The sequence below is a fragment of the Electrona antarctica genome (assembly GCF_951216825.1).
Source record: "Electrona antarctica genome assembly, chromosome: 9".
Taxonomy (NCBI): Eukaryota; Metazoa; Chordata; class Actinopteri; order Myctophiformes; family Myctophidae; genus Electrona; species Electrona antarctica.
Genome location: NC_136790.1, coordinates 5,571,705 through 5,598,143, shown reverse-complemented (window position 1 = coordinate 5,598,143; position 26,439 = coordinate 5,571,705). Strand labels below are relative to the sequence as shown.

The 26,439-nt window shown below is 39.1% G+C and overlaps 2 protein-coding genes across 3 annotated transcripts; both read left to right on the top strand.

The window, feature by feature from the left end:
* Positions 1-203: 203 nt before the first annotated feature.
* Positions 204-10,938, top strand: slc16a1a (solute carrier family 16 member 1a; the record flags this gene model as incomplete). The annotated part of the gene is made up of 5 exons (XM_079509728.1): positions 204-331; positions 5,680-5,942; positions 9,385-9,528; positions 9,682-10,455; positions 10,703-10,938. Exons 2-5 carry the CDS (start codon positions 5,726-5,728, stop codon positions 10,936-10,938), a joined length of 1,371 nt encoding a protein of 456 aa, XP_079365854.1. The 5' UTR covers positions 204-331; positions 5,680-5,725.
* Positions 10,939-13,011: 2,073 nt separating this feature from the next.
* On the top strand, positions 13,012-25,731 carry sycp1 (synaptonemal complex protein 1). Of its 2 annotated transcripts, XM_079509867.1 has the most exons (37): positions 13,013-13,163; positions 13,603-13,723; positions 14,438-14,506; positions 14,642-14,738; positions 14,857-14,900; positions 15,389-15,553; positions 15,815-15,882; positions 16,011-16,084; positions 16,172-16,230; positions 16,327-16,393; positions 16,798-16,871; positions 16,963-17,071; positions 17,669-17,763; positions 17,845-18,029; positions 18,128-18,195; positions 18,279-18,340; positions 18,432-18,548; positions 18,730-18,834; positions 19,107-19,210; positions 19,304-19,421; positions 19,540-19,610; positions 19,730-19,811; positions 20,752-20,814; positions 20,894-20,956; positions 21,042-21,104; positions 21,219-21,335; positions 21,422-21,532; positions 22,113-22,205; positions 22,294-22,368; positions 22,453-22,539; positions 22,667-22,774; positions 22,982-23,062; positions 24,260-24,334; positions 24,463-24,528; positions 24,762-24,866; positions 24,989-25,048; positions 25,200-25,731. In XM_079509867.1, the coding sequence occupies exons 2-37, from the start codon at positions 13,604-13,606 to the stop codon at positions 25,338-25,340; spliced, it is 3,261 nt and encodes a 1,086-aa protein (XP_079365993.1). In that variant the 5' UTR covers positions 13,013-13,163; position 13,603; the 3' UTR covers positions 25,341-25,731. The 2 variants fall into 2 exon arrangements, with proteins under 2 accessions (XP_079365994.1, XP_079365993.1); XM_079509868.1 differs by lacking the exon at positions 20,894-20,956 and having other exon boundaries at positions 13,012-13,163.
* The last annotated feature ends 708 nt before the right edge of the window (positions 25,732-26,439 follow it).

Here is a 26,439-nt window from a genome sequence, read left to right as displayed (position 1 = left end):
ACAGCCAATAAGAACCTCGCCATTACACCACTACAGTATATGGTCTGCATTGGACCAACTGTTTGATGTAGCCACTGACTGAGCTAAACTGTTTATCTGCTTTGGTTTACTTGAAAAGAGGCGGATGTACCAAAGGCAAAGTTTGGGATCGTTGCATGTGGATGTACACCCACAGTTCACCTCTGGAGTGTCTGGAAGCATTTTGCAGATGTGTCTTTCCTCTTGCCTTTTCAGTGTCACTCGAGACTTTCAAGTGAGCATCCACCACGTGCTTCAGGGAGCCTGCCAATCTAAGAGTCCATCATCCTCTTGTCTGAGAGCTCCCTAAAAGGTAAGAGGTTTTTTCTTATTTTATTTTATTTATTTTACAAAAAGTCAGCTTCCTGTACCTGAAAATATAATTAGAAATCAATTTATATCTGATTACTTTGTCAATGTGCTACAACAATATTTTATATTTGTATGAATACTTTTGTACTAGTCATGCCATGTCATGTAATTAATTCTACAAAATCATTAGGGCCTATCAGTGGCACTGATTACTCACTCCCTAGGGTAATCATGATACGCCCAAAGTGAGAATGAATGAGAACACTGTTGCTAGGAGAAGGAAACACAGCTGTGTCAACCAGAGCTCATTTTCATGGTCCTTCAAAACATCACTTTAGAGGCTGTCTGCCTGTTTGTGTGTCGGCGTGTTTGTGGGTAATCTCGCAAACCACTTCATCGATCAAGACTGTATGACAGAAATCATCAACATTTCAGATCCACAACTGAAGCCACTGTGTCATTAGACCCCATCTTTTTATTTTTTTAATACTGTTTTGTATTAGGCATTTTGTATATGACATAACTTCAAAATATCATTGACAGATAATGAGTAATGAAGTGATATAAAATGAAAAAAGAATTAGACCCCATCTTGATAGTGCTTCTTTGGCCTACTGGGAATACAAGAGCGATCGGCCCGAAACACATTTGCCCGAGGGCCAAATCCGGCCACCCCACCAGATATTAGTAAAACTATGCCTAACCTTAAACATATTCCTAACCTTATCCTCAGTAAAACAAATGCAGGAATAGAAGTAGTCCGCCAAAACAATGTTTTGCTCTAATCAGTTCAGCAGTTTGAGTTTGAGACATTAACTCCGTACGCACGCACGCACGCACGCACGCACGCACGCACGCACGCACGCACAGACCGACCCATCTTATAGAAAGCTATCCTCCTGCTGCAGAGACATACGTTTAGTTTCTTCAGGTTGTTCAAATACTCGTAGGCCTACTGCAGGTAATGGCAATGTAAATACCAACGCCTTGTGAAAGCTGGCACCCCATTGACAGCGGAAGATTATTCAACCTTGTGTCCTATAACCCAAGAAGCATGACCCAGTTATAACACAGTCACCAATGCCCTCTGCCCATGCTCTGCTGCAATGTGTGTGCGTGTGCGTGTGCGTGTGTGTGTGTGTGTGTGTGAGTGCGTGTGTGTGTGTGTGCGCGCGTGTGTGTGTGTGTGTGTGTGTGTGTGAGATGCTGCACACTTTGGCTGCTGTATTTAGAACTTAAGACAATGACGTGTATTGTAATTCATTCCTAGTGTCTAGTGGTGTTACATTTTCCTATAGCTACTGTACCTGGTTTCTGGATGTAATCTATAACGCAGAAACAGTGCCACCCCCCCCCCCCCCCCCCACACACACTCACACACACACACACACACACGCACACACACACACACACACACACACACACACACACACACACACACACACACACACACACACACACACACACACACACACACACACACACACTAATCTCTATTGGTGATGAATTCACTAGAGCCCTCTTCATTCATTATTTAAATGACACCAGTGTCTAACACAAGTAAGGCATACATTCCAATTCCTTGTTCTTCAGCTTACTGTTCTCTTTGCAAGGCAAAGAATACATGTTGAATACATGTTGACTTTTTCAAGACAGGCTATTTCTTTGAACTGACCTTCAGTGCAATAGTGCAGAGCCCTATAGTTTGCAGAGAGGGGACATACGTGTCTGCTGTGAGAGGACAATCAGTATTCCTGTTCCCCTCTTAACACCCGTAAACCAGAGGTTAGTTAATCGTATTTCTAGTGAAGAATTCATTATGTGAAAATGTTCTGACCCCCTCGATGAAGGAGACGTCCTGCACTGGTCCAATGCGTTAGTGAGTTTAGTCAGTTTACTAACGGGCCAGGGCTAAAGGAAAAACATGTTTCAATACTTTAATGTACAGTAAATGATTCTGTACAGTTTGACCCATTGTCGCATTAAGGACTTAGTCATTCATGGCAATAACAGAGCCCCAAAAGTCCTACTGGAAAAAACTGTCTCAACATTCACTTTGATGATTTCACAAGAAAGAAAGAAGCCCTCATAGTACCTTTTGAAGTGAATGTTTAATCCTTCAGTTTATATAGAACTTTAGAGGGGCAAAGTATTCCATGCAATATGGGCCAGTCAGCTCTGTGGGGAGAAATCCAAAAAGCTAGTTCAAAACAACAGATTTTCACAATGTGTGTAATTACAAATGACACACACCCATCACACCCTGTATGACGCAGTGTGAGGTGTCATATACTGTAAGGGCACCACATTAACGAAATGTGTTTCAGCAAAGGGGAAGTATTAAACCACTCGCAGATAAGGAACGCGCACTTCCCCTTCTTGAGATTCGAACAACATTGACGCGTCATCATAGGTCACCAGGTCATTGTGTGCACTGTTCCGTGGAATAAAATAAAATAAAATAAAATAATACATCTTAATTTCCTACATCATTAACTGCATGGTCCGGGCCACATGTAATACTTTCACGGACCAGCAGTGATCCACGGACCACCTGTTGAAAACCCTTGCATTCAGTAACATTAAACGGTAATTGCAATAATTCAGGTCAGAATAATAGAATCCAATAAGGAGAGAAAACTCACATAGGACACAGTATAAAGGAGTCAAATTGGAAATGATGACATATAAATTGACAGACACAATTTGTGCCTGAACACGGTGAACATTAAAGCTGATAATTGGATAATCTCTCCTAATTGGCTGAAATTGGCAACCCACCTGAACATGTATTTTCTGTTTATTAAAGAAATGGAAAATTGCGGAGACCCTATTACTGGACAAACACACATAGCAATGATTACTGTCGGAATAGTGCTTTGACAAAAAAAAAAAAAAAAGCGTTCTTCCTATTCAGAAGCCTGAATATACGTGGAGACTGACATAATATGACAACCACTGCACTGGCTGTATAAAGGCACCAATGCAGCATGGTCACAGTATGTCTATTTCTTGTTTGGTATTTCACTTATTCACTTATTTCAGTCATGTATCATGTTACATGACATACATACATTACATGTGACAAAATAACGATAGTCCTAATCATCAATCGAGTATTTTATTTTTAGGCTTAGGTATTTTAGATGCCCGTGCCCAGGGGGCCCAAGGTCTCATAATCCTGCACCTATAAGGACTTGCTGAATAGAGGGTATGCGCGTGACATCATCGTACCTGGAAGTTATGCGGGAACGCCCACTGAGTGGCAAAAAACCACTTTCTGGCCTTGACAGCCCATTCATCCAAACAGAAAAGTCCTGTCTGATTGCATTAAACAATGTTAAACATTGCAGCTGTACGAAAAGCTTGAATTATCCTCTTTCTATCTGCAAAGTTTTTGTTTCATGAAAATCCACCATAGAAACGTTATGAGCTACTTTCTGTCAAGAAATGCCCTGCATTTGATTATTTTTCTAAGTGTCAGAGTTTGGAAGTGCTTGTTTTCAATAACAGTTACACAACATTTTGCTGCCTCCTGCATTATGTGACATTTAGAAACAGGTGGTATGCAGGACGGTTGAGTGATTTCCAACGAACGCTTCCAAACTCCAACACTCCATGCTGCTCAATGTTTTGCCACTCAGTCTAGATGAGGGGGGCGTGTCCTGATGGGAAAATCATGCATGTGCATACTCTCTATATATAAAAGGGCCCGGACTCCGGGCATTTAGGCTCCAATGCAGCTTGACAGGCAGCCTGTCCCAGGGTGGAGTCCCGATCATGACGACCTTTCCTGTGTCACCCCCGTCTCTCCCCGTTTCCTGTCTATCAAGGGCAAGGGGAAAAAAGACCAAAAAAGTAAAATCGTAAAAATGAAGATATTAAAAAAAATACACTTACGGAAGTTACGGTCCTTGCAGACTTGACAGCTTGTTGGGAAAAACGACGGAAAAAAGCAGCTAAAAATCCAAAAAAACGTAGCAGTGTGCAGACACCTAGGTTTTGCTTCCGTTACATTTGTATAGTGCTGTGGGGTGAAGGTAAGGGTACATTTACAGCGGCTTAGCAGCAGCTTAGAGTAGACCATGCAGCTTAGACCCCAGTTCAATTTTAAAAAAAAGTTAATTAAACATTAAAGATTCTGCCACTCAATTGGCTACTCAAATAGACTTTTCATATCACTGTTCCAATTATTCATCAACCAAATTCAGTCCTTGGCAGAAAATGCAAAAGCATCAGCCACTCCAGAGAACATTGCCCTGAGCTATTGAGCAGTGTGAATGCGACCTGTATTCATGGCCTGATCTGGACGTTCTCCCCCGTGTAAACAGTACAGTAAGGAGTGCGTCAGTTGACTCTGCAGACAAACTCTTATTCATCTCCCCCCCCCACACCGCCCACCCCTTTTTTTCCCTCACTGTATATGTTTCTTTTCCCTTTTTACCTCCTTTATGATGAATTCCTGTTCTGTCCTTTGTCTATATAGAAGTGTCTATTTGTACGTCTCTAAATGTTTTTGATGAATTGAACATTGTGGACCCTATTGGAAACAAGTGTAATGCTTAATTGGGTCGTCCACTCACAGTTAACAGCCTTTGTATTGAGTTTGTGCTTGAAATGTACTGTAATTCTGCAAACTGTTAATACATTTTTCAATCAATCAATCAATCAATCATCTCTAAAGTGAGACAGTGGGAAACTCAATGAATGGATGCGAGGAGGGGACAAGTGTCGATGTCACTTTCAAGTGTGTCTAGTATTTAACCTAGCAGCATCTGTTGTGCAGATTTGTATTTTTCTTCACAGTTCCAAGGGCTAAGCAGCATATTATGTTGGTTATTAAGTCACTAAAATATGCCTCTCAATACATTAGTTATTATAGCTGAGACCTATGCCCCATTTTCACCTGTTCTGTTTCAGTTGAGTGATTGTTCCGCAAGAGATGCATCTTCTGTGTAAATGAACAAGCTTTATCTGACCAAAACAGCATATACAAGATTCTGCTGAGCTCAATAAGTTTCAATATGGCATTGCTTCCGTAATGTAGAATGAAATACATTATTTACTGCACACTGCACAGATTAATTTCACTGATGTGTAATATAAGAAAGGATGTAAATTGCAATGGACTGAACACATTTTGGTTCAAGCCACGTGTGGGGATTCTGGGGAAGTATAATTAATCTATTCAAACACTATGAGCTGTCACTCAGTTGATCATGGTACCGTAGGTCATTTTGAGTTAATAATAAATAAAGTGTATTATTAACAACTCAAAATTTGGCATTTGCTGATTAATGAGCATCTGTTTTTCCCCCACAACTGCTTGGATCTCTCCTTGTGAAACAGGCCTCCACATTTAGTGCAGAAAAGGAGGTATTTTTGGTGAACTGCAATGGCGCCTGCCGTCGGTGGACCCGTGGGCTACACACCTCCTGAGGGTGGCTGGGGTTGGATGGTGGTCGCCGGGGCCTTCATCTCCATCGGATTCTCGTATGCCTTTCCCAAGTCCATCACCGTCTTCTTCAAAGAGATTGAGGTCATTTTCGATTGCACCAGCAGTGAGGTGTCCTGGATATCATCCATCATGCTGGCGGTCATGTACGGAGGAGGTGAGCTGTGGGCAAAGTGCAATCAGGCAAACATGTGGTTTGGCCATTCAAGAATGTACCATTAAGATAATTTAAATACTTGAATAATGATTGAGGACAGGTATATCATTTCCACTATATACTCAGGCCCAAGAACAGTCCCATAGCCTAGCTCAGTCCAATCAGGCAACGTGCTTTTGCTACAGGATATCTGAGCTTTTTTCCTAAAAGAATTGACTGAGTTGTGTATGGAGTCTGTTATTAACAATCTATGTAAGCTGAGAGACCACTAATCCTTCCTTCTTAAGTACACTTACGGGATATCTAACCTCGCCTCACCAGGCTTTCCACCACCTCGGAGGAAAGCCTGGTCTCTGTTTCAAAAGTCTGTATGATCCTGTCGGGAGCGGATGATATCGTTACGTCATGTTGTAGTATTGTTTTGTAGGCGACAGGCAGGAACAACAGGCGGCAACTTCCCTTTCCCTCAAACAATAAAAGCTCTCGTAGCCTGTAGCTTTTATTGAGAAAAATCGGTTTGAGGGAAAAGGAAGTTGCCGCCTGTTGTTCCTGCCTGTCGACTATCATCCGCTCCCGACAGGATCATATACCTAAATGAAATGGTGCCCAGGCTACGGGATATCCCATCAGCAGAGCTTTAAGTGTTCTTATTGTACCATTCAAGTGAATAGAAAATATGCCACTATTTCCTTTGTATAGTTAAAGGGATATTTCACTTTCAAAAAGACTTTTGCTCATTTTATTGTCTACTGTGAGCACCCCAGACAGTTTTTAAGATGCTCGATTCAGTATTTAGATATTTGATATTAATTTTAGCTGCCCTGCCCCCTTCCTATAAAAACCCATTGTAACTTCAAAGTCCATTTTAACCATGATAGATTCAACGAAAACACCCGTCCTTTTTTCTTGTGATTTCTTGTGAAAAATAAGACAGTGACTCAAATCAAACCCTACCCGTTGAAATAAATCAAACAAGGCTTCTAAATGCTGGCTGTTTAATAGTCCTACTGTGTTGTGCAACAGTATCCATCTGTAGAGCAGCAATGGACATGCCGTCCATTATAGAAGATAAATGTTGTCCTTTTATAGAGGACAGTATGATGAGGATTAGGTACTTGTCTAGACTATAAGACCAAAGCTGATGATTGGGCTTGATGGGGTGAATGCAATGCTGAATGATGTCAGCCACTTACAGCCACAATAGGTGCTGATTTTCAGCAGAAAAAGTACTCAATTGTTTTATAATCTATCTATCTTAAATAAATGTACAAAATTGGTGTGTTTTGTAATAATAATCAAAGTCAATGAAACTAAAGTTTTCAAATAAATGTATTGGAGTAAAAATACTACAATTTGCCTCTGAGATGTAGTGGAGTAGAAGTAAAAGTATTGGAAAAGTAAATTACAAATACCTCAAAATTGTACTTAAGTGTACAGTACTTCCACCATTGTATACTAATTGTAATGGTCACCTATTCATTGCACACCATTCAAAACAGGAAGTTTAGCTATAACTATAAGCCCTCATTAGAGTCATTACCCTAGTAAGTAATGTTTCCTGTAAAGCCATCAGTGCTGCGTATTGTAACTTGTTCAGTAACAATATTCCTTTAAAAAAAAGTAACACTTAACCTGACTGTTAACAGTAAAGCCCAATTTAGAAAATGATGGTAACATTTTTTAAACGATATAACAGAACCGATTTTTATTTTAAGCGACTGTGAAGGAGTATAAGCTGCGTTTGTGTTTTGGAAGTGTTGGAAGGTTCTTGGTGGGTTTTCTCAGTGCTTTGCTCTTTTAATAGTGCATTGAGTGTTTGATTGGCACCGGACACATGAGTAGCGAGCGGTACATGATGAATACAGGATTGTGTAGGTTTATCTCTGACCTTTGTTCAGTGCCAGAACAGTGCCAGACTGCCAGTGAGATGTGCCAGCCAGTATGGCTATTCACTCCTAAAAAGCAAAGGTTATGGACTACAATGAACTGTCTGTTTAGTTGCATAAATTAAAACAAGCCTTGCACGTTAGGGTTTTATTTCTACAGCAGGGACAGATTAACCCCCACGAGGGCCCCGGGCCAGTATTTGTTTAGGGGCCCCCATAGCGAGCGTGCACACGACATTTTTGGGTTTTCCATTTATTTTTATTTTTTAAAATCTTTTTTACATAAATTTAGCACAATCAACAGTCAATGAAGGTCCCCATTTCCAGGGCCTCAAACCCAGTACTGCGCAGTCCAGTTTCTCTGAAGGGCCCCTGAGGGCCAAGGGCCACTGGGCCGTGGCCCCACCGGCCCAATGGCTAATTTGGCCCTGAACTACATATGAAGCAATATTGAATTAATTCTATTTCAGTCAGCCTGTTGGAGCTTCTGAGCACACCTCTTCATGAGAGGTTCATTAACCACCTGCTGTTCTGCTGGTACTTTTTTAGTACTTTTACTCCTTCAACTTTTGATTCATTACACTCGTAATTTTCTACATTGGTTCTGTATCCGACCTTTTTATCCTGAGCAACTCTCCCTATGCGATGGAAGGAAAGAACTCATTGTTATAACGGAGCCTGCCTGCTTTACAATCTAAAAAACCCTTTGTCTCGCTCTGTGATGGCAAATGAGTCTGGACAACCTCTAAACAAAAACTGCCAGACTCTGTTTAAGTTCATTGGGCAGTGCAGGGATTTGACAGCCTGACTGAAATATCTTTTACATAAATCCTGATTCTCATCTCCACCCGAACATTATTATAACTAACACACACACACACACACACACACACACACACACACACACACACACACACACACACACACACACACACACACACACACACACACACACACACACACACACACACACACACACACACACACACAGTGTTTTCAGTGTCCTTTTCCGAATGTCTTAGAATTCAATTTAAGTATAGGGTCCTTAACGGATTTGTTTTCCTGCAAAATGTAGGAACCTGTGAACCATAATACCGGTATATTGATGCCATTACACTTTAGTTTTCTTGTTCTTGTTTTCTTTGACATGAGCGATCACATTAGTAATGGTTGGAAAGGACAGTTACTGCAGTGCAGCATTGACAGCAATGATTGCAGAAGTTGTATAAAATAAATTCACTAGGCTACACAACAGCTGTAGCATTGATGCCCTCTGGTGGTCAAATGTAACGTTTTTATTATTTACGGAGCGATTTGATTAATATTGCCAATGTTTTCACCATCTCTCTCTCTCTCTCTCTCTCTCTCTCTCTCTCTGTGTGTGTGTGTGTGTGTGTGTGTGTGTGTGTGTGTGTGTGTGTGTGTGTGTGTGTGTGTGTGTGTGTGTGTGTGTGTGTGTGTGTGTGTGTGTGTGTGTGTGTGTGTGTGTGTGTGTGTGTGTGTGTGTGCGTGTGTGCGTGTGTGCGTGCGCGTGTGCGTGTGCGCGCGGTGTTTAGGTCCTATTAGTAGCATCCTGGTTAATAAATATGGGAGTCGCACTGTTATGATGTTGGGAGGATGCCTGTGTGGAACAGGCCTCATTGCTGCCTCTTTCTGCAACTCTATTCAAGCCCTATACTTCTGTATTGGTGTAGTGGGAGGTATGTAATCTTGACTTTGATCTTCTCATAGTTCACCCATGGTTTATTGATCTCTGTCACCATCTATAGTACCCTATATGTAACTATTATGAGATATTATGTAGGCTATATATAGTTAACTTTTCCATTGATCTCTTTGTCTGTTTTGTCTAGGTCTAGGACTGTCATTCAATCTTAACCCTTCCCTTACAATGATTGGAAAGTACTTCTACCATAAACGACCCATAGCTAATGGAATTGCCATGGCTGGAAGCCCTGTCTGTCTTTCCACATTGGCTCCTTTAAACACCTGGTTCTTCGACAAGTTTGGTTGGAGGGGGAGTTTTCTCATCCTAGGAGGGATTCTTCTAAATTGCTGCGTCGCTGGTTCCCTCATGCGACCAATAGGACCAAAGCCTGCTCCACCTGTCAAAACTACAGAGAAGAGGACTGTCTCACAGGTCATGAACAGCTTCATTGACTTCAGTCTGTTCAAACACCGTGGATTTTTGCTGTATATCCTGGGTAATTTTGTCCTGTTCTTTGGCCTATTCGCACCCCTGGTGTTCCTTAGTAATTTTGCAAAGAATTTACACATCCCCAAAGAGAAGGCAGCTTTCCTACTGTCTGTGCTGGCTTTTGTTGACATGGTTGCCCGGCCCACCATGGGCATGGTTGCCAACACCAAGTGGGTACGCGCCAGAATCCAGTATTTCTTCGCTGCTTCTATCCTGTTGAACGGTGTGTGCCATGTGTTTGCTCCTTTATCAGTGACTTACACAGGCTTTGTCATCTACGCTATGTTCTTTGGCTTTGCCTTTGGCTGGGCAAGTTCAGTACTGTTTGAGACCTTGATGGATCTGGTGGGGGCGCAACGCTTCTCCAGTGCTGTTGGACTAGTCACAATTGTGGAGTGCGGTCCTGTATTGCTGGGGCCTCCTTTACTTGGTGAGTATATTGTCATTAATGTGATTAAACATGTATGTTTTTATTCAAGAACATGGTTGTTTAATAATGCAAATATTTTCTATCTATCTATCTATCTATCTATCTATCTATCTATCTATCTATCTATCTATCTATCTATCTATCTATCTATCTATCTATCTATCTATCTATCTATCTATCATTATTTGTAACATGACTGACAATGATAAAAATCATAGTAATAGCCTATCTCTTTTGATCTCCACAGGGAAGTTCAAGGACGTCTATGATAATTACACGTACACCTACCAGGGCTGTGGAATCATCCTCATCGTTGCCAGTGTGTTCCTGTTTGCAGGAATGGGACTCAACTATCGGCTTCTGGACAAAGAGAGAAAAGAGGAGGAGAGGATGGCCAAGGTGAAAGGCAGAGGAGAGGGGTCGACTAAGGGTAGTGCTACCAGAGAGGTGGCTGAGGTTAAGGCTGCAGAAGACACAGTCTAACTGAGTGCTATACTGTAGCCTATAGGCTACTATACTGTTGCCAATGAGATGTGAGCGTTGCTGTCTGGAGGAAACCACGTAACTCAATTATTATTATTATTTTTTTTACACAACTCAGTGCTATTGAATACTCTTTACGCATGTGTGTGAATACCAAACAACTCGCCCCTTTACCAACTCGCCTCGGGCGTACAGCCGGTGGAACTGCGCGACCTGGTATTCCTAAAGTAACCTAAGTAAATTATGCTTAAACGGTTAAACCTAACCTTATTCCTAACCTTAACCTCAGTAAAACTATATTGATTGATTGATTGAAATATTTATTAACAGTTTGCAGAATTACAGTACATTTCAAGCACAAACTCAATACAAAGGCTGTTAACTGTGAGTGGACGACCCAATTAAGCATTACACTTGTTTACAATAGGGTCCACCATGTTCAATTCATCAAAACATTTAGAGACGTACAAATAGACACTTCTATATAGACAAAGAACAGAACAGGAATTCATCATAATGGAGGTAAAAAGGGAAAAGAAACATATACAGTGAGGGAAAAAGGGGGGGGCGGTGGGGGGGATTCAGATTTTACGGGGGCCAGTTTCGAATTGCAGCCTAAACCTAACCCTATTCTTAAACTTAACCCCAGTAAAACTATGCCTAACCCTAAACGTATTTCTAACCTTATTCTCAGTAAATACAAAATAAAGAATACAAGAACCGCCGCACCGAGGTCGGCGGAAAAAAGCTGTTACCCTGTGTAGTGTGTGTTGGTTAAAAAACAAATATTGAACCGGACCCTCAAACTGTCTGCTAAAACAGCCACCACCTGAAATGAAATGAAATGAAATCTATATTTACCCAGGGTATCTGGGCTAAGCTCAAGAACTTGTTTCCAGCCAGGCCCTGCTCATAGAACACATTTCATCGTAGTGGTTGATGCCTTGTTCAAGGGCATTTCAGCGGTGGTAATTTTAACGTGTCGGACGGCTGGTTCGAACTGGGAACCTTCCGGTATCTAGACCGCGCCGCTATCCGTTCGGCCACCGCTGCCACCGTTCGGCCACCGCTGCCACCGTTCGGCCACCGCTCCCCCTCTCATGCAACTTGAAGACAATATATAAAGTCACAATACCAACTTTGATGAGGCAGTATTGTTGTTGTTTTCTTCATTTCCTGGGGAAAAAAAAAAAAACATTTTCAGAAAAATAACATTTTGGAGTTAGGTGGTTTCTTCCTGACAGCAGAGATATGATAGGCCTGACCCTATATGAATTGATGCTTGTCTCCTGCAGTATCCAGCTAATAATTGCAATGCATATTTTATGCTATATAGCCTACTGTTTGATGCTTTAGTATCAGATGCCCCTGCAACATAATTGATGTAGCCTACTTCAAACAATTGCAGTCCTTTTTTGAAAGTTAATGCATTTGTGAAAGCACTTGATCACAGTATTTGCACCTTAGTTTGCACCACTTCCCCGCCCCCTAGCCCTTCCTTTTGGGGCACTTTTGTAAAAAAATAAAAAAAATAAAAGTATTTGAAAGGACCATGTGTCACTAAGAACTTAATATAATTCTTCCTGAATGTTATTTTTGTTTGTTTGTATATATCATATTAATATAATCGTGCTGGGCATTGGTTTATCAAGATTTATCATGAACATTAAGGACTTAAGTTAATAGTAGGCTACAGTGTATGTTTTTATCGTGTGTGTGTATATATTATATATATAAATATATATATATATATTTTTTTAAATATATATATATATATATATATATATATATATATATATATATATATATATATATATATATATATATATATATATATATATATATGAATGGATGGCCATAGAGTTATCCCATTGCTGAAAATAAATGTCATAGTGTTTCAAAATAATTAATAATGAAAAAAAAAGATCTACAAGCTATTCTAAGCGTTGCGGCGCGATGCACTGGTATCTTGTAAATCTGTTGTTTTTGGCACGCGACACTCGTGTCGCATTTTAAAATCAACTTCTCGCGATGCGCCACGTTAATCAGCTCGGATCCTGCGCGAGCGAGCTGCACCCTTAAAGACCTGTTGGCAGTTCGTCGGATTAAAAACCGTCAAACTACAATTAATAATTATCCCTAACTTTAATTTAGCGTTTGTTTTGAAGTTCTATTCCATTCAAGGTTATATAATGTCCATTCCAAGTTGTTGATTTGGGGTAAAGGTTAGTTATTTCGTCGTTGTTTTGTAATGTCAGTAAATGTTTGATATCATGACAGTTCGTTTGTTTAACTAGCTGCATGGGTTAACACAACACAACAGCTGTCAGTCGTGTAATTAGCATACATGTTTAGATTAATGCGAATATTTCGGTGTCATTTAACCAGAAAGCCTTACAATTTGTATTTAGTGTTAGTTTAACAGGGATAGTGTAAGTATAAACCTTTAATTCATGTTCGTCACACGACGGACACCGCAGTAGCTAGCTAACAGCTGCTAACTACGCAGTACTAAATTAATACCAAAACTGTACAACGTCGTACGATGGTGTCGCTCGTCGCGAATAGCAGACTCTCACAAAGCTCGTTGTTGTGAACTCGTTTCTTGTGTATTGCTATTTCCATGTTGTTGTGTGTAGCCTACTCTTTGTCATGTATGTTCAGGATGGAGAAGGACAGGGCATTCAGCTTCACTCTGTTGGTGCCTCCCAGGGGGAGCTCAGGACACGCAGTTAAACCTCAGGAACCGGGTGACTGTGGAGGGTTCAAGCACAGAACGCAGCAGGTAAGTTCTCCTTGGACCTGGAGGGTTTCATTCGGTGGTTTTCAACCCTTTTCACATCAAGGTCCATTATTTATTCGGCATTAATTGAGCCACGGACCACCATTTGATGAGATTTTAGCCTCTCAGTCAGACCTCAAAGACTTGATCGTCGGATAACTAAGATTTTGTCCACAATTCCATGTTGTATTGATGTTGGTACCATAGGAAAATAACAATTCTTCTTAATTCTTTAATTATGTAAACTTCTTGTAAATTATGTAATGCAGATGACATTTAACAATAATTGAACTCCTGAGAGCCTAAAATGAAATGAAACCAAATGGACACGTAAGGCTACAGGTCCATTTGGTTTCATTTTACGATCTCAAGAGTTAAAGATCTAATAAGGGTCCATTTGGTCAACAACACCAACTCCATCATTTAGGTGGGGACCACCTGAACCAAATGGACCCTTACAGATCAATTTGTTTGTGTACACTCAAAGTTAAAGACTCCCAACATTTGGACTGCTGGTGGTCCCTGGACCTGACGTTGAGATACAGGAGTTTAATACTGTACATCACTATATCAATAATATCATACTAAACTGTACTGTCAATGAGTGTAACAGCAATGTTAGCCAAACCAGTTGAGTAGGAACATATGAGTTGGTGTTAGTCTAAGTATGAAGGTAAATCATTAATACCAAATGATAATACCAATGTTTTCCCCTAGAGCTACAATAGATGTAAACCCCAGGAACCTGTGGAAAACCGTGGAGGGTTCAAGCAAACATTGCAGCAGGCATGTTCTCCTGAAGGGTTTAATACATCCATAAATTATATAATAGGCTACATACTGTAAATTAGTGTAACAGCAAGGTTACCAGAGTAGGAGTAATGAAGGTAAATCATTAATGCTAATATGTTTTCCCACTAGAGTTACAGTAAATGTATTGAGAAAGAGCTTGCTCCTTCCCAGAGTCTGCTACTCCCCAATACAAGCATAGCTTTACCAACTCTACCTATCAGAACAGGTAGCCTACTTTATATTTTATTTCGCACTGCACAGCAGTTAATCTCAAAATTACATCTACCATAATAAAATACTGCACATTTTAAAATTATCATTGTTTATTCCGTTTTCTTTAATAGATGTTCCCAAGATGAGAGTTGTTCCGGCTATGGAAAAAGAGGTGGTAAGAAATGTGAAACAGAGGGCACTCGGGTCGCGCAGTGGTAAAGTCGCTGCCCAGTGCCAACCACCACGGAGGTTGTGGATTCTAATCCACCGTGGTGCAACCAGCTTGTGGGGCGTCTATGCGAATACAATTGGCCCGTGTTTGGAGGGAAGCCGGGCGGGGAGGGTGATATTGGTCATTGCATGTACTTCTACGGGCTGGGGCGGCACCTGTCAGTGGGGAGTGTTGGGCGGGAGTAGTAGGACGAAGGCTCTACGTCCTACCGGTGGGGGCCCGGCCCCTCACTGGCAGGTGAGTCAGCAGGATATAACCGTAGTGACAACACAGAAATGTGTATGGGGAGGAATCAATTGGCATAATGACTAAATTGGGGAGAAAAAGGGGAAAAATAACTGGCTACTCTGAAACAAGTATGAACTAGGCCATTATAACAACTGTATCCCACAATGTGTTTGTTCATAATCCTTATTGTGAATATCCCCCAGGATAATTGCAACCCTGCACAGCTGTATTCCAAGTTATTTGAAGAAGTTGAGAAAATAAAGTCTTGGAAAGTCAAGGTTGATGCTGAAACTGTGCAAAAAGAGAGGATACTGCAAGAAAACAAAAGAACGATTGAAAACCAGCGAAAAGCTATTCATGAATTACAGGTCTGTATATTAAATTATATTAAATGCCTTTTATTATTTTTAATATATCAATGAATAATTAAGGAAAATCCGTTTTAGTTTCATTTTCAAAAAAACTTTTGATCATTTTATCATCTACTCAGGATTTTGTGAACACCCCATACTGAATCAAGCAACTTAAACACTTTCTGGGGTGTTCACATAAGCCTGAGTAGAGTTTTTTTTAAATGAAATCAACTGCATTACTATGCTGTGCTATGTTGCTCTTTCTGAAATGTACAGTTTGGAAGTGAAAGTCTCAGCATAAAGTTGGAGGAACAGATCAACGAAAACGAGGATTTGAGGAACAAGTATATTTTCATTTTTTTCTTTTGTTTAAGAAAAAAAACTATGTTTAACTGTTTTGACCCAGTTCAAGCTCATTCAACTTAACATTCAACTTTAAATACATAGTTTATGGTGTGGATTTTCTATGCAGGAATAATGTTACACGAAACTTGTGTAATATACTGAAGGATACCTTTGAACATTCGGCTGACAACATACATTTATGTAAGTAAAATATATTATATTTATCCTAAGCAACTGATTCTTCTTATTTTATCCACATTGACCTTTTACATTTCCTTGCTATTTTAGTTGAATCTGAAAGAGAGGAAACCCACAATCTCTTACTTCAAAATAACGATAATATTCAGGTAAACATTTCTAGGATATTGAAACCTAACATAAGTCACAGCAAATACATTTAAACAATGGATGATTTTGGTGTAATAATAAAAATGTTCCAACAGAGAATGATTGCTGCATTTGAGGACCTTCGTGTTCAAGCAGAAGCTGATCAACATCAAATGCAGAAAGGTACTATTTAGTGAATGCTTTGCAGGCTTTCCCTCACTCTGAAAAACACATACAAATTAAATGCATATTAATTGAAATAATTATAAATGTGTCCATGGAAATTGTATTGATAGTGTCATGTTAAGGGAAATTATGTGTAGTAAATTAGCTAGACTAAAATTAGCTGAAGACAAATTATTTTGGTTTTAAGGCACAGTCACACTGCACTTTCATTCTACCTATGAGGGCGGATTCCTCCAATGCATTTCAATGGGCTATGGAGCGGTTTGCTGCCATTTGCGGATTTCTGCCCAAATTTAAAACTTAAACATCCCCGTTGAAATGCATTGGCAGAATCCGCCCTCATAAGTAGAATAAAAGTGCGGTGTGGCCCTGCCCTTACCAATTATTTTGGCATTTTTCAGTTAAAGAGACTCTACTGCAAGTTGAAGGCCTGAAGGATACATTTGAGCAAGAATATAACATGAAACATGAAGAGGTTAGTAAAAAGAAGGAAAAAAATATCATTATAACAGAGTAATGACCAGTGGATAATGAGACTAGTTAAATTATGCGGAGTGTATTCACAGGCTGCAGTACTTCAAATTAAGTTGAAGGATAAGGAAACTGAACTCCAACAAGTTTCTGGTAAGCTTCATGACACCAAGGAGAGTTGCAAACAACTGCAAGAGTCAGCAAGTAAGTTATTTCAAGATAATGAGCTGCTATTAACCCTTAAATCCTATTTATTTACTACTCCCCCAGGGCTTGTCCCTGCCTTTGTTTCATTTTTGAGTGGTGCAACCACTCCAAGGAACAGCAATGTCTGTGTTAACCTATGTATGTGACTATGAGTAGCAGTAGGGGCAAAAGTGGCGCTGTTGTGCCAGAAACAGAGAGAGAGAGATATAGTGCTGCACTGTTGCCTGCTAATGAGAGAGGGGGGGGGGGGGGGCAGGGGGAGAGGGGAGTTGCACCACTCAGTTCACACGGGTGTGATTTTTATACTCTATTGAAAATTGCAATGCTTTATGAGCTTGTGGATTGGCTCTTTTTGCAGAATGTTTGCCCATTTTTGCCAAATGTTCACCTGGCATGACCAAAATAGAGTTTCTAGAGTTCAAGTGGTTAAATAAAAATGCAATAGTATCATGAAATAAATGGTGGCCAGTGGCCACCAGAGAGTGCTATAATACTATACTGAGTATATTGTTTTTTAGTTGTCTACTGCAAACTACTAAAACATAGGAAGATATGATGGATCATATTAAATATTATTTTCTAACCACCTTACAGACCAACACTATGAACTTCTGCAATGCTCTAAAAAGGAACATGACTCGCTTCTTCTAAAACTAAAACATGCAGAACAGCGTGTTAAAGAAACAGAGGTAAGTCATGTTATGTCTTTAGCATTAATTACAAATAAGTTGTATGGTACACTATGTACTAACGTTGGTCTGTCTCAAAAGGAAAATCAGATTGCTATTGCCAGTGCACTGGAACAGAACAAAGAGGAATCTGCTGATCTTATTTTCAAAAAAGCCTCAAGCTTGATGGAACTCAACAAAGTAAAAGATCAACTAGAAGATAAACTGACTGAGATTCAAGCCACAGCTCAGGAATTGCAAAAATCACTAACACTTGAAAAAGAAAGGTATGATTGTACTGCACAGACGTTTGTCAATGTGCGTTACGCTTACGCTCGTGTAAACAAGTGTTGACTAATTACATATATTCTTTTGTTATTTCAAGGGCCATGGAGCTTGAGGTTCAACTCACAACAATCAACAAGGAGCTAGAAAACAAAACTATAGCTCTGGGTAAGCCACATTTAGTGAAACATGGATATTTTCCATTTATCTTCTCTACCTATCAAATTGAAATTATTATCAATTTTTCCTAGGAAAAATCCTGGTGCAATGTGAACAGAAAAATGGGCAGATCAAGATCGTTGAGGATGAACTGGTAAAGATTTGCTAGTGTGCTTAGCCCCTACAGCATTTCCCATAATATGCGTTGCGTTAGTTGGCTGAAGACTAAATTGAATTGTTTTTAGATCATAAAAACTAAATCCATTGCATCTCTGATGGAGAAGATTGAAGTTCTTGAGATCAGAATAGAAGAACTCAAAGCTGAGCTTTCAAGGAAAAATGAAGAAGCCCAGTTTAACCAGGTAATGCAAATGCATACATCATCTCAGAATCATAATTAGTAAGTATTATAAATGATGAATACATGACTACCTTCATTGTCATAATAATAATTATTATTAGTAGTAGTAGTAATATTATTTAAGTTTGGTTAATGTTGTAATTCAATACTAGTAATTGATTCATGTATTTTTCTTGCCACAGAATGAAGTTGTAGTGTTGTCTGCTGAGAAGATTCAGCTGGAGAAGGCTTGTGAGGAGCTGGAAAATGCACGCAGTGATTTAAAGGAGAAAACTAACATGACTGAGGTTTTATTTGTTCTCATTTTAAAAATTCCCTCCATACTTGAAATTTCTCAGACATGTGAATCATAGATCAATCATGTAAAATCAATCCTATTTAAAAGTTTGAAAATGCAGAATTATAATAATCCATGCATATAGTGCTGGATTTATTTTACAGACGTTCTTTCTATGATTGCTGCGAATTAAATATGGCCATTCCATTCTTAAAAAAAAAGAAGAAATAACATTACCTAGATCTATAACCATGTTCTTGGTATGTTGTTTCCTACTTACAGATAGAACTACAGAAAATGGATGGCAGGTTATCTGTTGAACTGGAGAGAAATGAAGCCACCATGCTTCAGATGAAACAACTGAAGAGTGACATAATGCTACATGAGTAAGTGCAGTATGCTGTACATAGTCTCACATTGAATAATACATTCCATTGTAATATGTTCATTGAATATTTCTGTAATGTCTTGTTCTCCAGGGCAAAGTATAAAGAACTCTTATCAGGATTTAATGAACTGCAACTTGAGAGGGATACCATTCAGGAGCAGGTTGAGAATGGATCATCTGAAGTAAAGACTCTTGAGGCTAAGCTGAAAGTGTGTAAACAAGTTCAATATGCCTGTGTATCATCACATACTGTCTATTGTTCTTAATTAATTTGTTTTGACAAAATGTCAATTTAATAACAAAATATAAACGGATTTAACCAATCAGATGAGCGAGGAAAAGGGTATGAACCTCACAATGGAAATGAAAAGACTGGAAGAGGAGAACCACTGTTTACGGTTAGTTTGTAAGCTTGCTGCTTGACCCATACATTTAATTAACTAGCATTATGTATCCTGTCTAATTATGTATTGAGACATTGAATGCTGTTGTAATTTTAAGTTGTTTCATTCAATAGAGAGAATGTCATCTCACTGAACACCAGAATTGAGGAACAGTGTCAAGAAACGGACAACTTGCAAAGGAACACTAAAGAAAATGTAAGAGTAATTGTCAAATTGTCCTTAAACAAATGTATTGGTGCTGCCAGGCAGAAACCTTGTATCTCCATATTTCAACTTTTGATGTAAATGAATGCCCTACTTCGTCCTACAACAGTGTCATGCAAAAGTAGTAACAAAAGCTGATCTACAAGCTCACAATGCGTCAAGCTGTAAATCGGCTATTTACATATTGAAAGTGGTTAAAGCAGCACTATGTAGTTTGGGGTATCAGTGGCCACTTTGGACACAAATAACACGTCTTTGACTTCAAAGACGTGCAAGCATGTCCGGAAAGGACGCACTGTGATTGGCCAGTCTTAGATTTGACTGGCAGTTCTGCCCATAGACATAGAAAGGTAGACACCTCTTCTGGCTCTGGGGCGAATGCTCTCAAGTGAGGGCAAGCTTCCGCGTTGGTGCCAAGGATCGTAATGAAAGGAAGGGACGTGAGTCCGCCCTCGGTTCGATACAGGTTGCTCCAATGAATTGCAGCGGTGAATGAGACGTCTACCTTTCTATGTCTATGGTTCTGCCTTGTTGCCTTGGCAAATGCCAGGATGAAACTCATTGTCTCCCCTATACATACTGTAGTAATACAGTCAAACCCATAGCAGGGTGTTGTCATGGAGAATCAATGGAAACCGTATGATTTCTCATAAGTTAGCTAACTTCAGTGCCAAAAACCAAAAGTCAGGCTTCTCGTGTTTAGTAGGGAAAGACTCAATCAATTATCTCGGGAAACTGACCTTGTGACTAAATAATAACTACATTTGGAATAATTTGGAAACACAGGTACTTTTTTTCCATTTCCAGTTTTGAATATAGGAGGTTTCCACCCGACAGTGACGATATGATTATTACTATCTTAGGAAACACAAAATTCCATGGAAGGTCTGTCAGTATTGGTGATATTTTTTAAATTTTGTCTCATTTCTAGTGTGAAGATTTGCGAAAGGAAATCACAAAAAAGGAAAAGCAGATCAAAGCAGTTGAGTCAAAGGTAAGAACATTTGGAGTAATACTTATACTGTATCATTAGTATTGTTATACAGGAATAATCAAAATACTTTCACTTTTAGCTTTCCATTGTCAAGAGCAAATTTGAGGCTAAATCCAAAGAATATGAAGAATGCCACAAAGAGGTTTGTAGTGGATATGAAAATACATAGGTCTACAGATACGTAATTGTTAGTTACTTTATTCAACGGTTAATTTGTTTGTTTTCAGAATAAAATGCTTAAGAAGCAAGTGGCAAAGGAGATTTCGAAATCCAGTCACCTTGAAGATGAGGTGCGTTATGAGTTTCACTGTTGCCCTTCCTTTATGCTAGTACATAAATTGCTGAACCCTCCTCTCTTTCTTCCCACAATGTAATGTAAATGTGGGCTTTTCTTTTAATTATAGATCAACAATCTCAATGAAGAGACACATAATCTTAAAAGCCTGAATGAGGAAGAACAACAAAAATTGGTTGAAGAGCTCTCATCCAAATCATCCTTTGCAGAGGAGCTTCAGAACGAGGTTGTTCTTGAAATGTAGTTTTATGGTTTTCATTGATTTTGTATTTTATACAAAAAGAGAAATCATACATAATTCTCCTTGTGTAGGTGCAAAACCTCAGACTTGCAGCCACAGAAGCCATTAAGAATAAGGAGGACACTGAACTCAAGTGTCAGAACAAGATAGCTGATATGGTTGCACTGATGGAAAAACACAAGGTGCGGTCAAGTTTATTTCAGTCTATCAGTATTGTCCATCTGAACTTTGTTTTGTGTAGCTTTGCATCAAACAATACTTTATGAGTAGGGATGTCCCGATCAAGTTTTTTTTGCTTTTGCTCCCGATCCGATTCTGATCATTTGATTTTGAGTATCTGCCAATACAGATTTTTCCGATCCGATATTTATATTTTTGCCTCCTATATACAGGTTTAATGTTCGTTTTTAGTTCAATGTTTGTTTTAAAAACGCCATTGACAATGAAGGGGAAATTTGCGTCATTTTGTCCCTAACACAAACATTAAAGGCCATTAACATTTTTTGTCACGGTTTGTTTTACATCATTACATCAACATGAGGTAGACGTTAATATATTAGCGCCCCTCACTTCACACGGGTGTGATTTTCCCACAATACCCTGTCTTATATGATATTGATATAATATTGATACTACGGATGTCCCAATCACCTTTATTTGCTCCTGATCCGATTCTGATCATTTGAAAATTACGTGATTGGCCCCAATTTCCAATCACGTGGTCGGATCTATTTATGAGTATAAATTGTGTTTTGTTATTAGAGTCAGTATGACCGAATGGTTGAAGAGAACGATGCAGAGCTTCAGGAAAAGAAGAGAAAGGAGATGGAGAGTGTTGCCAGTAGGACATCACTGGTATGACAATGACAAATAGATGAACCATGAGTCATTATACCAACGCTGTATATCAACACTGTTCTACTTCTTTATTGTTATTGTTCAGGAGTTGGAGCTTTCACATGTTAAGACCGAAAATGATTGTCTGAATACACAGTTGAAGAAAGAGATGGCAGAGAAGGTCATTTTGGTTATTAGTCTACCTATATATATTTGTTAAATCTTTATAATTCAATCCTATAAGTGACACATTTTTCCACTTTAGGAAGAACTGCAAAATCAGTTAAATAAACTTGAGAAAGAAATTTCATCACTGAAAATAAGTGAACAATCGACTGCAAAGTTCAATCAGGTACACATACTGTAATATGATCCCAGCAAATAAAACACTGCTAACATTCTAATATCTACTGCACATTACCCACTCATCATTGTTACATGATAACGTTAGTTCCTTAAACAAAGCATGATGTTCACAGACTCCTCAGGAACCTTTTATAAAGAGACATCAGTTTAACTCATTAAAGACAAGGAAAACTCCTTCCCAGAGAAAAGGCCAAATAAATGCTGCAACTCCAAAGATGAATGTAAGTTTGCTCTGTCCTGTTGAAAACATGTTTTTTTGTAGATGGATTTAGAAAATGGTGTCATTTTTCCTTAATGAATACTTTATATTTTACACATTTGGGATGGAGATGAAATTTTTAGATTTTATGAAGGAAATGGCTGTGAATGCTTGAACGGTTCAACAATTGACTTGTATTTTAACTGGCATTTATGGCTTTATGTTGAAGAATTCTGAGGTCAACATTGTCAGAACCCCACTTGAGCACCCCACTAACTGGGTTGGAAGTGGAACTGCATCAAAGGTCAAGGTAAGAACAAATACATTTGTTTTTTGAGGGTCTTTATAGACATCAGCTCACTGGCCTTGTGGTTAGAATGTCCAGCCTGAGACTGGGAGGTCGGGGGTAGTGATGCACCGAATATTCGGCCGCAGAAAATATTTCCTCAGAAAATGGCTAAAAATGCATTTTCGGCCTATTCGGTTTCGGCCCAAATAGGCATAAAATATATCACAGAATAGTGTATGCAATTAATGCATTCAAAAGAGCTGAATAAATGTTTTATGGACCCATAATAGTGATTATTATATAAGTTAAGTTTTGCCATAACCATTTATTTTGCCATAAATCAGGTAGCTTTAAGGTACGGCCATGACAGCAATAGTAGGAAAAAAGATATATAATATTAATCATATTCGGTATTCGGCCAACTGTTTCCTATATTCGGTATTCGGTTTTGGCCAAGAATGTCCCTTTCGGTGCATCCCTAGTCGGGGGTTCTATCCCCAGCTGGGTCATACCAAAGACTGACAAATGGGACCCAGTGCCTCCCTGCTTAGCACTCAGCATCAAGGGTAGGATTGGGGGTAAGTCCCTGCAACATACTAGTGTCATGTCCAGGGGTTGTACTTCAAGCTGCCTCACGCTACAGAAACACGAGATAGCCTCCTGCCCTATGGACCTCATGGCTCGGCAAGGCTTACTTACTTTATAGACATCAATCATTTGTTGACTGTTCCCCAAATTAATATATAAACTCACAAAGCATACAGTAATTTGGGGCTGTTATCAGTGCCATATCTAGTGTGTGAAATACAAATATTCAGCAACCAGGAGGTCATTTAGCCATTTTAGAATCCATCAGTGCCTTGCAATATCTCCCTTTGTTTCACATGCAAATACATGTGTGGCCCAATAATAGCTCAAATAATAATAGGCTAACATGTGGTTATGTGTTGCTCTACACCTTTTGATTCGCATAACATGGATAGTTTGTGACTGTAGCAAACATAATACCTTTGTTTGATGATAATTCGCTTTACAATGTTGAGTAGTCTAAATTATTTATTTATTTTTTAGACCCCATGTATGTTGCACCCCCTAGCCATAACCAGTATGTTGGTGTATTGTCAAATGAAATAAATAATAATAATGAATGATAATATAAGATAGCTGGCTGGATAGATAGAGTAAATTGACTCACATTGTACATCTTCTGTGTCTAAGGAAAGTGACAGAGAAGCCACCAAGACCCCTTCTCAGGGCACCACAATAAAGGATGGACATACACCAAAAAACATGGTATATATTATTTCAATTTGTGTGATATCTTGCAATGATTAAGTCCACCATCTGAAGCCGCATAACATGATTGATAATACTGTAGCTCAATTTAACCTTGTCTGCCTCCTATGTCAAATGAACTTCAGAATACAGATATCCAAACACCATATTGGAGCACCACTAGCAAGAGTGGTACAACACCAAAAATCAAGGTAGAATCTGAATAATTAAAGAGACAATTTACATATTTTAGACAGAAAATGTTAACTCAGTGTGGAGCATGTTCACAGCATGTGAACATAGTTTTTAGGAGGTTTCTGTGTCATTGGATCAAGTGGGTGAATGCTCAGATTGATCACATGAGATTTATAAAGGTTACCTAACATTGAAGGTGATGTCCTGTTTTCCTAAGAGGTATTTACAGTATCTGTGAATTACTTTGCAGTCCTACAGAATAAGAACACCCCCATCAGCTGAGAAATCTGCACCATGGAAGATGAACATCCTGGAGCTTGACTCCAAGTCTGACAGCTCTGAACATGATACCTTGGTAAAGAGTAATAATTCTATGACGGCAGATGTATTTTGTTAGGTTCCTTATGCATTCAGATGGATTTCTGTGCCCTTTTTTATTGGTGTGTTTTTAAGATTGCCTGTTCCTCTCCATGCTAGACTTTTGCACCTGAACCAAGAGTATCTGCTCCACAGTGCAAACAAGACTTCTTCAAGAAGGTAGTGTAATTTTGTGGGTGTGGGTGTGTGGGTGTGTGGGGGTGTGTGTGTGTGTGTGTGTGTGTGTGTGTGTGTGTGTGTGTGTGTGTGTGCATATAGGCATGTGTTGTAACTCACAGCTGCTCATTGTGTTTGTGTTTTTTCAATTCAGAGCCCTGCCGTTCATAAGTCACCAGGCAACTCCATGAAGCTGGCGGCAATGAAAAGGATGAGAGATGCAGGCTGGACTGCTGTCATTGGGGCAGTTGACAGAAAGAAGAAGAAGAAGATCGCAGATAAAATCTTTTCATAGGCGTTCGTGTCTTTTCAACATCTCTACAGAAGTTCACTAGTGTTCCATAGAAACTCAGTTTATTTATATACAATACAATAGTTCATACTGTATATGGTGTGATGTGATTTTAGACACTACATCATTAGCTACATGTTTTATGGAGTAATTAATTTATTGTTGCCTAGTTACTACCAATTTACCTTGTATTAGTTAATTTCAAATGTGTGCTGTTGCTGCATATGGTTGTATTCATTTTTCTCATGGTTTCACTTTGTATGAAACAATTATTTGCTTTGTATGTATCACTTATTAATTCACAATTGCATTAATGTAATTGTATTTAAATTACATCTGTTTAGATTTATGTATGTCCGTTATTAAAATATTGGACACAATATTGTACACAATCTTACTTTATTCTCAGCCATTAATAACCTGTAAAGTTAAAAAGGTTTCGTCTTTCCAAGACATTGCTGAATAGAGAAGACATATACATTGCTAATCTAAGTTGTAATGCTGAGGAGAATTGTCATGTTTGTTTCTGAATTCTTGAAGTCCCAAACCTAACAAGGAAAGGGGGAAAATGTCCATGTAGGGTGGGGATATTAAAAAACATTGGCATTTTAGACAAACATTAATAACCACTATAATAAGGAACTTACCTTGTGTGGCTGTACATTTTTCAGGTGGTATTGACTGTTGATGGATAAATGAGTGGTGTGCAATTGGTCACAGTCTGATTCTGCAGTATTTACTGCTGTCATTTCAGATGACTCGTGTTAAAGCGGTCCAATATTAGTCTGTGATTGGGTTTTGAGGCTGTGTACTTAATACCAATGCACTGGTGGTAAATGGAATTTTGCCTTCAGTCATATATACGGTGGCAGAGAGTCATGGCAGTTTTGACGCCATTAGTTATCACAGTTGTGTCCATGAAGTTTGCTCTTGGATTTTGTATTGCGATAGATCCATTCAAATTTCACATAGCTGTGATATTCAACTTCCCGTTTCCTGAGGACAGTGATGCCATTGCCATCATGAAGGAGGGGCCACAAGACAAAATGCTAGTGAAGCAAAGTAAATATAAAAAGTAAGGAAAAGAACGAATCTTACTATT